Here is a 13,390-nt window from a genome sequence, read left to right on the forward strand (position 1 = left end):
GGTACGGCTGTGCACGGCGAGGCGCGGTGCGGCGGGAGCGCGGCGCACACACTGGGGCGGGAAGGGGGGGGGGTCAGTAGCGTCAGGCTCCCATGGCGTCACTATTGACGTTTCGCATTCCAGCCGCTCTATGGAGAGGCCGCTAGGGCTCCTCTCACATAAATGACGTTCAGAGAGAGGGAGCGGGAGAGCAGCGCAGAGAGGCGCCTCCGTCCCCTCTCTCCGCCAGGCACACGCGCACCCCGGGGCGCTCGCACCGGGGACGCGGGCGCAGGTCCCGGCCCGGCTCCCGCCGCGCACACACAAAGACACATCTCGGCGGCGGCGGCTCGGTATCCATCGCCTGCCCGCCCGTTCCCTTCCTCACTCTCTCTGCCCGCGGACGGGCTCCTGGCTCCTCAGGCTTTTGCAATCCTTTTCCATGCCTCGGGATAACGCACCGTCCGGACCTGCAGCCACCTGGAGTCGCGGGGGTTTTGTGTCTCGGGTCCTGCCGCTGGACAGTGCCTACATGCGCCTTTAAGGAAGAGGGCACTTACAAACTAGATGTAAAGACGGAACCTTCACAGCAACCGAGTACGTATACAAATGAGCGGGAGCGGCTGCGGGAGAGGGACAAAGTTGCGCCTCCGGGGGAGATGCTCGGGAGATGCCGGCGGCTAACGGTGCGGCTCCGCCGTGCCGGGCTCTGCCTGAAACTTTTCCCTCTCCTCCTTCTCCTTCCCCCTCCCTTCCTCACTCCTTTCCCGTGGATGCTCGCTTTGCCACCCGGCTTCCGAGCCTCCCCGCGGGCTCAGCAACCCGCGCCGTGCCCGGGGCACCGCCGGTCACCGCACACGGGGAGGACCGTTGCCGAGAGGCGCGGGAGCTGGAGCCGGTGGTACTGAGGTATTTCTGCTACTTGTTGTCATGGAAATGATGCTGCCGGCGGCGGCGGCGGCGGGGAGTTTATAGCGCCGGTGATGAATGGCAGTAATTTGTCTGCTTCCTTTAGCCGCGCTTGGGAACTAGGTTGCTTTGTTTGCCCAAGTTCGAGCTGTCTAATAGGGACGGCGGGGCAGGTTGATCTGACCTCACTTCAGGAGAGAGCAGCTCCCCTCGGCAGCCCGAAGGAGCTCGCCCGAGAGGTAATTGCTGGAATGTGGCATATTGTATTGAAATGAGACAGGAGCTTTGCTCGGCACGTCTGCCCTGCATCTGCTCCTCGGAAATGTGCACTTTTCCCTTCGGAACTCACAAACGGTAACGAGGGGCTGCAGTACCCCGGCACGAGTGGCACCGGGCGGGGAGGCTCCGCTGTCCCGCTCCCTGCCCGCTCCTACCGCGCTCCCTGCCCCCGCCGCGTCGCTCGTTTTTCCCTTCTCGCCTTAATAGCTGCGAAAGAAGTTTCGGTCTTGGAAAGAGGAGAGAAAGCGCGGCCGCTGTGTTGCGATTTTATGTCGAGGGACGGTTGTCGGGACGGCATTATCGCGATACTCTGTCCCAGGCTGGGACGCTTCTCACCTTTGCGCGGCTAGTTAATAACGCTGGTGTTTAACTCGCAATTTGGGGAGAGGATGGATTCCGTGCTAGGGTATTTCCCAGGGAAAGAGTCGAAAAAGCTGCTTTCGGGGGGGGGGGGGGGGGGGGGGGAGGGGGAAGGTGGGGTGATGTGTCGGGATCGGATTTTTTTTTCTCCAGGGAAAAAAAAAGTTTGGGAATGAATCGCTAACTTTTATCCAAGCCGCTTCACTCGATTACATTCTTCGCCCTATTTTCCTCTCCTCCGTGGAGACCGTTGTATGCTGGAGTCAAGCCCCGGTATAAAAACAACGGACTAAACCAGACCAGACGGTTTCTTCGGAGGTGAATCTCACGCGAGGTCGTGGATATTTGCTGGAGTGACCGTGCGGCTCGGGGCGATCCCTCCAGCCTCCTAAAATCATGAAAATCGCGAGCTAACCGGCGGTGGAAATGGAGCTCGAAACTTTTTAATTCAATGGAGCTTCCCCCTCCGCGGTCCCTCCCGGGTAAATGAAGGTTTCGAAACTCGCCTGAAGAAGTCACAGTCACAATGGAGTGTTTCACGCTTTCCTCCTCGTATTACAGGGCGGGGAGGGGTGTCACTCGGGGCTGAATGTAAAGTGCACGGAGGAAGAAAAGAGCTTTGACAAGGGTAGTTATTTCCTCCTAATTTACAGCCCTTACGGCTCTGCGCTCCTGGCTCGGGCGGCCACGGTCCGGAGGGGTGCTGCGTGGTTAAAAGCGCAGCGAGTGTCTCTAGGTAACCGGGGGGGAGAGGAGCCCTAGGGCGCTCCGCGCAGAGCGGGAAGCCGCTTCGCAGGAGTTCGGGAGGGAGCAAAACCCTCGGGAGAGAAAAAGGGATGAGCTGGTAGTCAATTAGCATCCCTGGAGCCGGCGGGGAATCAAAGACGAGGGGAGCGGGGAAGGCAGGAAACGCCCCCAGAACAGGCAAGGAGCAGGAGAAGGAGCCGCCGGGAGCTGCTGCCTTGGACAGGGACCGGTGCCGCCGCGCATCACTCGCGTTGCCGCGGAGCCCCCGACCGCGTTGGCAGCGCCGGGACAGACCCGCCTCTGCCAACAGCACAGCGGGGCGTCCCGCGGGGCAGAGCGGGGCCCGGGGACGCCGCAGGCCGGCCGCGCTGGTGGGGTACCCCTCAGGACCGACCGATACCTTGTGTAGAAACTTCCAGCCAGAAAGTTCCCGCGGGGAAGCGGAGGCACGGGGATGCCGCCCCGCTTGATGCGGTCAGCCCGCCTGTGCTGTTCTCTTTCCTTCCCCAGGCTCCTTGCCCGGTGAACAAACCGGCGGCTCCGCTGTCCCATCCTGGTGCTTTTGTGTGATGAGGGCGAGGGAGCGGGCAGAAGCCCGCTCCTTGTCTGGCTCCCACTTTCCCACCCGTGAAGGGGGAACGCGAGGCGGGTGGTGTGTGTGTGTGTATGGGGTCCCCTTGATGCGCCCTGCGTCCCCCCTAAGCCCATCGGGTACAGCAGCCTCTGACTGCCTTCTGCTCCTCCCGCCGCGCACAGAGCCTGGGTCGGAAGAGCGCCCCCCGCCGAGGCCAGGCCCCGCACCCACCACCGCAGAGAGGTCCCAGCCGGCGCCCACCCCACCGCCGCCGCCGCTGCCGCCAGCCGCCGCCTCCGTCCGCACGTCCAGCCCCACCATTCAGCGCGCAAGATACCCGCCAGGTAAGCTGCGCTCCGCCGACCAGCGCCTGTCGGGAGAGGAGGGTGTGTGTGTGTGTGTGTGTGTGTGTGTGTGTGTGAATGAGAGCTCCTGCCGCCGCTCCTACCCTTCCCAAATCCCTTTGGCATCACCACTCCCGACGTCCCGTCCAGGGGCCGCGGGGTGTTTAAATCCCCCAAAGGATTTTGGGAATGTTTGGCCTCAAATTGGGCATCCCTTACTTCAAGCTCTCTCAAAGATAGCAGAATAATAAGGTAAGAGCTGTGAATGTCCTTACCCTGATTGTTTCTCTTTTTTTTTTTTTTCTTTTACCCATTCGTTTGGGCTTTGATGACAGGTTGCTCTGCAATGCGCCTCCTGTGGGGTGCTCTGTCTTTAATATTGTTGGATAAAGAAGAAAAATATATCCCAGCTTATTTACTTTGCAGGGTAGTTAATATCGGTGCCCCAAGTGGAAAAGTAGGCGTTATAATCAGTGTGCTGGCAAAAGGGCGAGGGAGGAGGAGCCCTGCAGAGCCAGGAGAGACCAGACCTTTAGGTTAGGGATATTTTTTCTGTCCTTAGGCCGGACTTTTTTTCTTACTCCACTTTGCACAGGATTCAGTGACATAACCCTGCTATGATCAGAAAAATAATGCCAAAAACCCCCATGATGGTCTCTTTGCCTGAACTCCTGCTCATTTTCTGAGCTAGCAAAAAAAAAGCCTTTATTTCCTTCACAGGGTTGTGCATCAACAAGTCCACGGGTGACATTATGTGTCAACTCATTCAGTTGTGGTCCTCAGTCAGTTCACACTGGAGGTTTGTGGAAGGAATTTCTCCCCTTTTTCATTTGATCACTACATTTTAACAGATGGCCCTTAAATAGCAAACAATAGTATTAGGACTTGCCATGAAATGTGTGTGTGTGGAATGGCATGGGCAGAAATTGATGGGAAAGAGCAGAAAGGTAGAGAAAAAACAGAATTAACGTTGGGAGGCAAGGCTTATGAAAGGGCTGTCCTGCTTTTTTCTTTAAGCATTTGGATTTACAAGCAGGAGGTACTTAATTTCAGAGAACAGCACTTTTTTTCCCCCCTTAATGTTTTCTCAAGAAGAAGGAAGATCCAAATGGCTTTTGACAGTACGATAATTGAAATCTGGTGCTTAGTTTAAATATGTTTATCTGCAAAGGGGGCAGGAAATAATTAGCAGTTGCTTTAACACAAATTATTTGGATTCCTGCATGCCAGGCTCAACTGACTATTTTAAAATTATAAGTGAAGGGAGTTCTTAAAATACTGAGGAAAACCTCATTATTTTCAAGGCAGCTTTTTTTTACTATGATTTTTTTCTCAATTGCTTTTGGAATATAAATTACCATTAAGGAGAGATGAACTGCACTTAATTTTGATATACATTTTCCCCATATTTACTTCCCCCCCCCCCCATAAGAAAGTATGTATTAATTGAAACATTGTATTCCTCTGCTGCAGAACCAAAATGCACCACGCACATTTAGTTTGAGTTTGCAAATATTGGGCTAGAATCTCACAGTGTTTAGTTAGGCAAACCGCAAATGGATTGCAGAATTGGGTCCATTATTTCCTGAGAGCAGCAAAGGAAATAGCAAACTAGTAGGAAATGAAAAAAGAAAAGAATAAAAACCAAATCTTTATCACCAGGCAGCATGTTGCTTCAACCATCCCAGCTATCGGTGAACCACATTAGCTTTTAAGACTAATGGATAAACCCAATTATGTTAGTATCCTCAACCTCGCTTTCCCATAAAAACAGAAATAGCACACACTACTTCTTTTGCATTTTTTTCAAATTCAAGGGTATGTTGTAGCCCCCACTTTCTTTAGGAGAGTGTTCTATCATAGATAAGCCTTAAAACTACTGGTCAGACAGCAGCCTTGAATTATTAGCTGACCAGAAATATGCTTCAAAGTCGCAGAGTAAGCAATATTGATATTTGCAAGTCCTAAGCAGCAAACACTGTGATTCAAGCCATTCTCTGCCATGTACTGAAGATGCTGTTTCTTTAAAATAAAATGTAGTTTTTCATATTATGCATTTGATAGTCTCGTTTACCCTTCATGAAAATTTTAGGGCACGGTTGCATACAGTGACAGGTTTAGAGCCATAAACTGTTTTCATTCTGCTTATCTAATTCTCATTGACACCTATGTATATTAAGTAGCAGATGTAGGGCAGCTTGAGATGGATTCCTCTTTCCCTGACACTGGTATAAATCTGAGTTGCTCCCTTGACTAGACGAGAGCAGGCTCCATAATACCTAATGCTCAGTTGATCCCTAATGCATATTTCTTGCTGAAAGGCAAAGACACGAGGCTAACGTATGTCCCATGTCCAAGAGAGACTGGGAGTCGGGTGTCTAACTGAGCTCCGTGAAATGTGGGAAAGCTTCTAGGAAAGAAGTTCCTGAGGGCCTGGGCTTGTTGTTAATGTCCCTCTTTGCCCTTGCAGATATGCCCTGTGTGCAAGCGCAGTATAGTCCTTCACCACCCGGTTCAAATTATGCAGCTCAGACCTACGCGTATGGCTCGGAGTACAGCTCAGAGATCATGAACCCTGACTATGCCAAGCTGACCATGGACCTGAGCAGTACTGAAATCACTGCCACTGCCACCACCTCCCTGCCCAGCTTCAGCACCTTTATGGAGGGTTACTCTGGCAGCTACGAGCTCAAGCCTTCCTGCCTCTACCAAATGCAATCTGCCTCCTCTGGCCAGAGGCCCCTCATAAAGATGGAAGACACCCGTCTCTCCCCCTATCAGCCCTCACTGCCACCCTCCACGGATGAGGGGATGCCCAGCACTTCCATGTACTTCAAGCAATCTCCGCCCTCCACTCCCACCACGCCTGGCTTCCCCTCTCACCAGAGCCTGTGGGATGAGCCGCCACTGCAGCCCACACAGACCTGCCTGCCACCTGGCCACCTGATGGACACTGCTCCCATGAAGACCGTGCCTCCGCGCTTCCCCCTCTTCCACTTCAAGCACTCCCCTCCGCACACGCCAGCCGCAGCTGCCCACATGTGCTATGATCCTGCCTCCCTGAGCCTGCCCCTGGGCTCCGACAGACCTGCCGCCAGCCAGGCACCCATGGAGGGCCATTCCTACGGGCTTCACCTGGCCAAAAGACCAGCCACATTAGCCTTCTCACCACTCGGCCTCAACGCAGCCACCTCCAGCCTGATGGGTGAGAGCAGTGGCAGCGGCAGCAGCGGCCTCCCATCTCCACCCAGCAGGAGCTCCTCGTCTGGGGAAGGCACCTGCGCGGTCTGTGGGGATAATGCCGCCTGCCAGCACTACGGCGTACGGACGTGCGAGGGCTGCAAGGGCTTCTTCAAGGTGAGAGCTCTGCGGTTTGCTCCCTACCCCACTTACCCCAGCCTCTCCTCCCTCCCCATGTGCATGCTTCTGGTCCTCACCCCAGGGCTCAGGAGCATCCTGTGCTAGAGCTCAGAGCCCCCCAGCCGGGCAGGATGTACACCCATCCAGCTATTGACAAAGACCAAAGCAAGCCCTCTGTAGGATAAAAGCATCACCCAGTCTCGGCTAAGAAAGGGCCAGAGCAGTGAGCTGGGCAAACCACATCCCCAGTCTGCCAGCCTCCCTCAGCAGAGCATGGGTCAGCCCTGTCTGAGCTATAAACTGCGTTCACTCGATAGCAAAACTCACACGGAATGCATCCAAACTGAGTTTTGTTTATCAGCCGTTCCAACTAAACAAAAGACACCCTGAAATCACCTGCCTAAAAAAAAGACACCCTGAAATCGTAAAGTCCACTTGATATTTTAGTTGATGCACTGGTGCCATTTGTTGCCCTGGGGCAGCTGGGGTGAGGAGGGCTGTGGGGCTGCCCTCAGGGGGAAACCCATTTCACATGAGAGGCCAACCCAAGCACTTCTAGTTTTATTTGGTTGCTGCCTCGTCATTACTTTTCAGTTTAGGAGCCCAGTGAGTCCTCGCTAGTGGAAAGCTGCTTGCAGAGCAGTGACTAAGCACTGCACAGGGTCCCGGTGCCTGCTTGGTATCCAAGAAAGCTTTGCAGCTGAATAGCAACACAAATAACTTCCACACGGCAGTTTCCCAGTGGAAACTTTGTGTTTGTATTTTTAAGAATTGGATACTCTCTTTTTGCTCGTAGATTTGGGTGCCTTGTAATTTGTTTTCAACAGGCTGAGTTGAGATTCCAGCATTATTTTCAGAAATAGCTTGTTTAAAGTGAGGAACTTGGGACAGACTTTTGTTAAGGATGGTTCTGGGCAACAGGCTTAAGATCTGATACATTTAGGGTTGATTTGGTATATTCCTGCCTACAAAGATAGCAGTCATGCCCCTGTTCTAGTAAAAGCTACGATGGGAAACAAAACCAGTCCAAAAATAGTTGCGGGGAGGGCTTATAGCATTTTTGTTTAATTGTAGACAGAGCTGCCAGTGTTACTTAATAATAATCCTTTCACAACATGGTAAAATACACATCTCCCATGAAACTCATTTGTATTTAAATGTAACTGAAAAGGGGACACAAATAAGCTGGAAATAGCAGCTCTTGTGGGCCCGATCCTGACCCTGTGGCAATCAATAGTAAATCCTTGACTGGGAGCAGTATCTCCAGCTTATTCTGCAAAATTAGTAAGTTTTCAGCTCCAAAGCACAATGATAAGTATTTGCTGTGGCTCTTACATTTAGTACGTTGAGGCTGTGAGTTGAAAAGAAACACAAATTATGAAATAACATTTATCCATTAATTTAATTGCAGTGAAAAAATTAATACTGAATGCTGAGTTGATAAATCTATTCCTGTTCTGATGTCTGTCCTCTTAAAGTCTTTTTTTCTTGGTGCCAAGTTATTTATTGATGTATCTTTGATTTTAAGGATGGGAAAACATACTACATTTTTGCATCAATATTTGTTACGTTCTCTCAAAGCTTACCGGGTTTTTACAAATTTTGGATTTATTGTATAGTCTTAAGATCATTTTAGAGTCAATTAAATGTAATACAGAATAATTCTGCCTGGTTTGTTTTTTTTTTTTCCCAGGTCAGGTTAGCTTTCCCAGAATATTGAACTAACCATATTTTGTAGGGGTTTCTGGTATTTGTATTTTCTCCCCAATGATTTTAATTGCTAACCAAACCAGTTATTGTGGTATTTGACTAACAATAGTGATACCAAAAGAAATACACTGCAGATCATTTTGATTTTATTTTAATAAGGTCAGCAATAATCAAGGGAACGAACCAAGTAGAAAATTGTTCCCAAAGGGATATTAAAAGCGGAGATAATCTAATCCCCAAAGGTAGATGTGATGACCTGGTAATTTCAGATATGATTTTATCATTCAAAGTTGCCTGTCTCCAGAGACTTGCTTCAGAACAATCCTAGATGATTTTCATTGTCAGCAGCTAACACTAATAAAATTGTTTTTCCTGCAGGCTAGTGTGTTAGGAAATTAATTTTATCTAATTATATGAATTGCACTGTCGCTTTTCATGTTGTAATTAAAACACATTTTGTCAGGTTCTAAGTTGCTCAAGAAATGATGGGTTTGCTGGTTTTGTGTTGCACTTCTGCAGAGAACAGTTCAGAAAAATGCAAAATATGTTTGTCTGGCAAACAAAAACTGTCCGGTGGACAAGAGACGTCGTAACAGATGCCAATACTGCCGGTTTCAGAAGTGTCTCAGTGTCGGCATGGTTAAAGAAGGTAAGGACTATTGCTATTATCATCCCAAACACTGAAATACTGCGTTTAATGAACCTGTGTTTGTGTCTGTATGGATATAGGTGTCTTTACAGGGAATTTTATAGGGATGGGATTCATAGCTTACCCCCAAATGTGTGTATTTGTGTAATAATATATTGATTTTCTTCTTTTCACCCATATTATCATATTTAGACTTTAGACCTGAGAGTTCAAGAACAGCAAGGTCACAAGAGGATAATTTGACACTGGCCAAAATGTCTCCTTTATTAACTTTGAACATTGCTCAATAATGCTGTTGGCTTCCCCCTGTTATCTCACCAGGGGCTGCACTGGCTTGTGTGCATTTTGACATAGGATTTTGTCTCATTCCCATAAGCTGATTGTAAATTTGCAATTAATTTAAATGGAAACAGGATCAACTCATTAGTCCCAATTCTGCAAATATTTAAGTATGTGAGTAATACTGTATGAGCAGTCCCATTGCAAATACTAACATGGATGATATAACCTATATAGTGCGGCCATATTCCTTCAAATGCTTTAAGAAAGCTAAAATGACTTTGAATGGACAACTGCGCCTTTTAAAAGGTGCACCAGCAGTAAGAACAATAGAATTTGTGTTTCACATCCAGTTTTCTTTCAGCAGCAGTGTCTGTGTGTGTGCATGGGCACACATACACAGGCACACAGACATGCTGCAAACAAAGCATGAACAGTAGGAACACAGCTGGGCTTTAAGTAAGCAGCTACATTACTGCTTACAATCATAGGTCTGACGCAATTTCGGTATCATTTGTGTTCTTTTGCAATCAAAGGCATCAAGAGCATGTGCTGAAACTGGAGAATGCTCCTACTTTTGCTGGGCTGATGACCATAAGAAAAGCAGGTGTTCATTCTGATCCAGCATTACTGGTATCTTCACAACTGATTCCTGCTTCTTATGTTGTTACCTAGTTGTCCGTACCGACAGCCTGAAAGGGAGAAGAGGTCGGCTGCCTTCCAAACCAAAGAGCCCCTTACAGCAAGAACCCTCTCAGCCCTCCCCGCCTTCTCCTCCCATCAGCATGATGAACGCCCTTGTACGAGCTTTAACCGACTCCACGCCCAGGGAGCTTGACTATTCAAGAGTATGTTTCATTTTTCTTTGCTTCTTTGTTTTCCACATAGAAATGACTCACAGGCTGCATTTCTACCTACCAGCTGGTTTGCTAAAATGAGACTAAATGTGAAATTTGGATTAGGGTAGAAATTTGTCCAGCCAGCCATGTCTTTTCATGGTAGGTGGGTGATGAGGGGAAAGGAGGTGCAGTAGAAATTCCTGTTAGAAACTACCCATCATGAGGATCTTAGACACAAAATTACCTGCTGTATATTCAATGGGTGACTGAAAGCAAAAATGCATGGATAAACAGAGCGTTCTTCTTGGAAAAGGCTGTGCCAAAACACTAGCAATCACAATACAATTGATTAATTTACCAAACTAGGAGCAGTGCTCACATGTCCAGTATCTCAATTTCCAGGTTCAGAAGGCTAAAATCTAATAGCACTTCCCTAATATTCAGGTATAAGGGTTGTGCAAAGTAGCACTGGATGGACAGGGCCATTTCTATTGAAATCAGTCGAATTTTGCCATTGTTCAAATGGGGCCAGGGTCTGCCCTTGAATAGCCCAGCATAAGTATTTCTTCAGGAAAATTCACATTTGTAAAACAAGCCTTTTAAGAGAAAAATTCTAAAAAACTGTCTCAGCAAAGCTTTACCAGAGATTATACATTTTTGAACCTTGTTCTTTTATGTATCATAGTCACCATTTAAATATTCATGGAATATCTTGAAAGCTTAAAAAACTCTTCTGTAGTTATTAAAATACAGCATTGAAATGGCTTGTTAAATACATTTTTAGGCAGGTAGATATAGGGAAAGAAAGAAAATCCACCTGAGGAAAACCAGGATAAAATTCCTTCCCCTTAATGAAAAATTATTAAATCTAAGACTTTAAAAAATACATCTGTATTCAGGCAACATCTACGTTGGCCGTTTATCACTTGTTGCTAAGTAATATTCAATGCTAAAATGTATTTGTTTATAATTACATAACAACTAGATTATTCTATTTTAGACTGTACTTACATATATAATTTAGCAATTTTAAGCGTGTTGTAACATCTTTTCTTCTTGCTAATCTGTAAATACACAATCATATAATTTCCCTAATTATTATTAAGAATCTAGCTATTCAGTGTCTGACAGCCTTTTAGGGGGAGAATGCATTAGCCATATTTAGACATATTTTAACTTAACCAGGATGTCTCAGGGGGTCATTCTGTAAATACCAAGGTATGTGATGAGCTGTGCTCTTTGACAGAAATCTGCTGAGTTCCACAGAATTACAAGCATATAATAGCCCAGGCCATGAAAGCAGTATCTGACCTTATGTATTTATTCATTTGTAGGCATAAAGATCTTTTGCATTTACAAAGAACTGAATGAAAACTGCGTGGTTTTATGTGACTTTTTTCTTTGTCCTTCAGTAGTTATTTCTCTTTTAATGAAAACAGACCTGATTGTTGAACAATTCTGTTGGACGTTACAGGAAGCCTATGATTGACAGTAAATTAATTTAGTCTTGGTAGCTAAAAGGTTAAGCACGATTGTTTGTTAGGACATAGTAATATCTAGGTTTTTCTTTACAATAAAATATATAATTGTTGTGCTCAGCAGTACTGAAAAGACAAAAATATGCTTAAAGAAATTAATAGATTCTTATGGTTTTTATAAACTTTATACTTACAGAGGAAAGTTAAGGGAGATCAGAAACAAGTGCTGCGTAAAAACTGAAATTAACTGAATGAAATATGCTGTAAGCACATTTCAATGATAAAAAAATTCCTTTGAAGCATAATCCTGTACCCGTAAAGGCAAACTTCTGACATGTCCAGCTACGCCGTACCCCTGCTGAGCACCACAAATGGGTAGATCTGGAAATTTGGCTTTGGAGTCAGTCCTAACAATTCTGCAGACGTGACCTTAATGTTTAACATGGTCTTCATGTTTACAAGCCGTAAAGTCTTTACCGTCTTAAAAGCACTGATAAGAGCTTTGGAGAGGAACTCCTTCCCTCCAAAACCCCCTACACACTCGAAAAGAAAAACTCTAAAAACCAAACCCCAAAATAAATTTACATAAGCCATGAATTTTCAACCAAAACAGACTGGAACCGGTTCTGTTCAGAGCATGGCTACTTTTTTTTCAGCGCTGGTTTTAACTTACCAGTCCACAGCAAAGGTATATTTAGGTCCTTGGTTTCAAAAAAGCAATTGCCAGGAAGAGAATTTGGTTTCTGAACTCCTTAAAGGCCAAGGGCCGCAGTCCGGTCTCACACCTGTTTTACTGGTGCAATTCCCTGAGTTTACACTTCTGAGTAAGTGAGATGAGAAACAGACCCTCTATCTTCTTGTCCTTATTCTTGCAGATTAGCCACTGACTTAAATAGAAGTGTTGCTTTTTTGGAGGGAGAGTGCAACATTTAGGTAATAATACCCCCTCCTTCCCCAGCCACAAAATTAGGCAAAGAGTGGGGCTTTCATACAAACAAGCATAGCTTCTCCTCTGTTATTGTTGGGGTTTTGCAGCTGTAGCAGTTGGTGAAGGTCAGATGAAAGCAGGCAAAGGGTAGAGCTAGGTTGTGTTATGAGGCTCTCCAACATCAGGCTTTCTGTATCTCTTTAGATATGCCATACAATTTAATGTTGCTTGCTACACATGCAACCCTTTCCTTGAGCAACAGTCGGGTTTCATTTAATTCCCAAAGGATCTCTGGGCAAGGGAGTAAGGCAGACCTTTGTCTTCTGGCTTTCTCACAGCGTGCTTCCAGTTTGCATAGGGCAGGTTAAGAAATGCAGATTTGTTCCCTTCCCTACCGTGGCCTCCTGACCAAGGGTAGGCTTGCCATCTGTCTTGGTCAAAAGTTAGGTCAAATTTCACCTCTTCTCAATGAAATAAACATGGAAAACCCCACCGGTTTTGGTGCATAAGCCAGAACCACACATATTGTTTACGGTTACTTTTATACTGCTAAGTCTGTAACAAGTAAATAATATTTTATTTTAGCTATTCTTTGTAAGTGCAAACTCTTTGTAGTGAGCACTGATGTATTAAAGCAGCTACAAATTATACAATTCCATATAACATTTACCTTTCTTCTAAAATTTTTCTCACAGGATAAACTGTAACAACAAATACAGGTTATAATTCTTTTACATGTATTCAATTTAATTAAGTGCCCCTTGTGGAATATACCATACTGTGGCATTCACAGTTATGTGACATAATGCTGCATCCAGTTTCATTAGAAAACATGAAAACTTTGCCTTACTTTTGCCAAAGGTGTGTTTCATAAATATTTGGGACAAATTAATAACTGGCGTAATTACACTGACTTGTGATAAGTTGTATTTGGAATGAACTTAGGGTAGTATTT

The 13,390-nt window shown here is 46.5% G+C and overlaps 1 protein-coding gene across 3 annotated transcripts in view; it reads left to right on the forward strand.

The window, feature by feature from the left end:
- Positions 1–437: 437 nt before the first annotated feature.
- Positions 438–13,390, forward strand: part of NR4A3 (nuclear receptor subfamily 4 group A member 3) — a 29,189-nt gene continuing 16,236 nt past the window's right edge. Inside the window, exons 1-6 of one of the 3 annotated variants that reach the window (XM_062608927.1) lie at positions 438–576; positions 3,031–3,192; positions 3,913–3,991; positions 5,663–6,549; positions 8,782–8,911; positions 9,866–10,038. In XM_062608927.1, coding sequence (XP_062464911.1) covers positions 5,665–6,549; positions 8,782–8,911; positions 9,866–10,038 — 1,188 coding nt within the window. In that variant the 5' untranslated portion in view covers positions 438–576; positions 3,031–3,192; positions 3,913–3,991; positions 5,663–5,664. Of the gene's footprint in view, positions 577–1,654; positions 2,010–3,030; positions 3,193–3,912; positions 3,992–5,662; positions 6,550–8,781; positions 8,912–9,865; positions 10,039–13,390 lie in introns of those variants that run through there. The other 2 variants (XM_062608926.1, XM_062608925.1) reach the window with 2 other exon arrangements.

The sequence above is a fragment of the Pezoporus occidentalis genome, unplaced genomic scaffold (genome assembly GCF_034315485.1).
Source record: "Pezoporus occidentalis ecotype Australia unplaced genomic scaffold, CSIRO_AGI_Poc_V1 ctg132, whole genome shotgun sequence".
Lineage (NCBI taxonomy): Eukaryota > Metazoa > Chordata > Aves > Psittaciformes > Psittacidae > Pezoporus > Pezoporus occidentalis.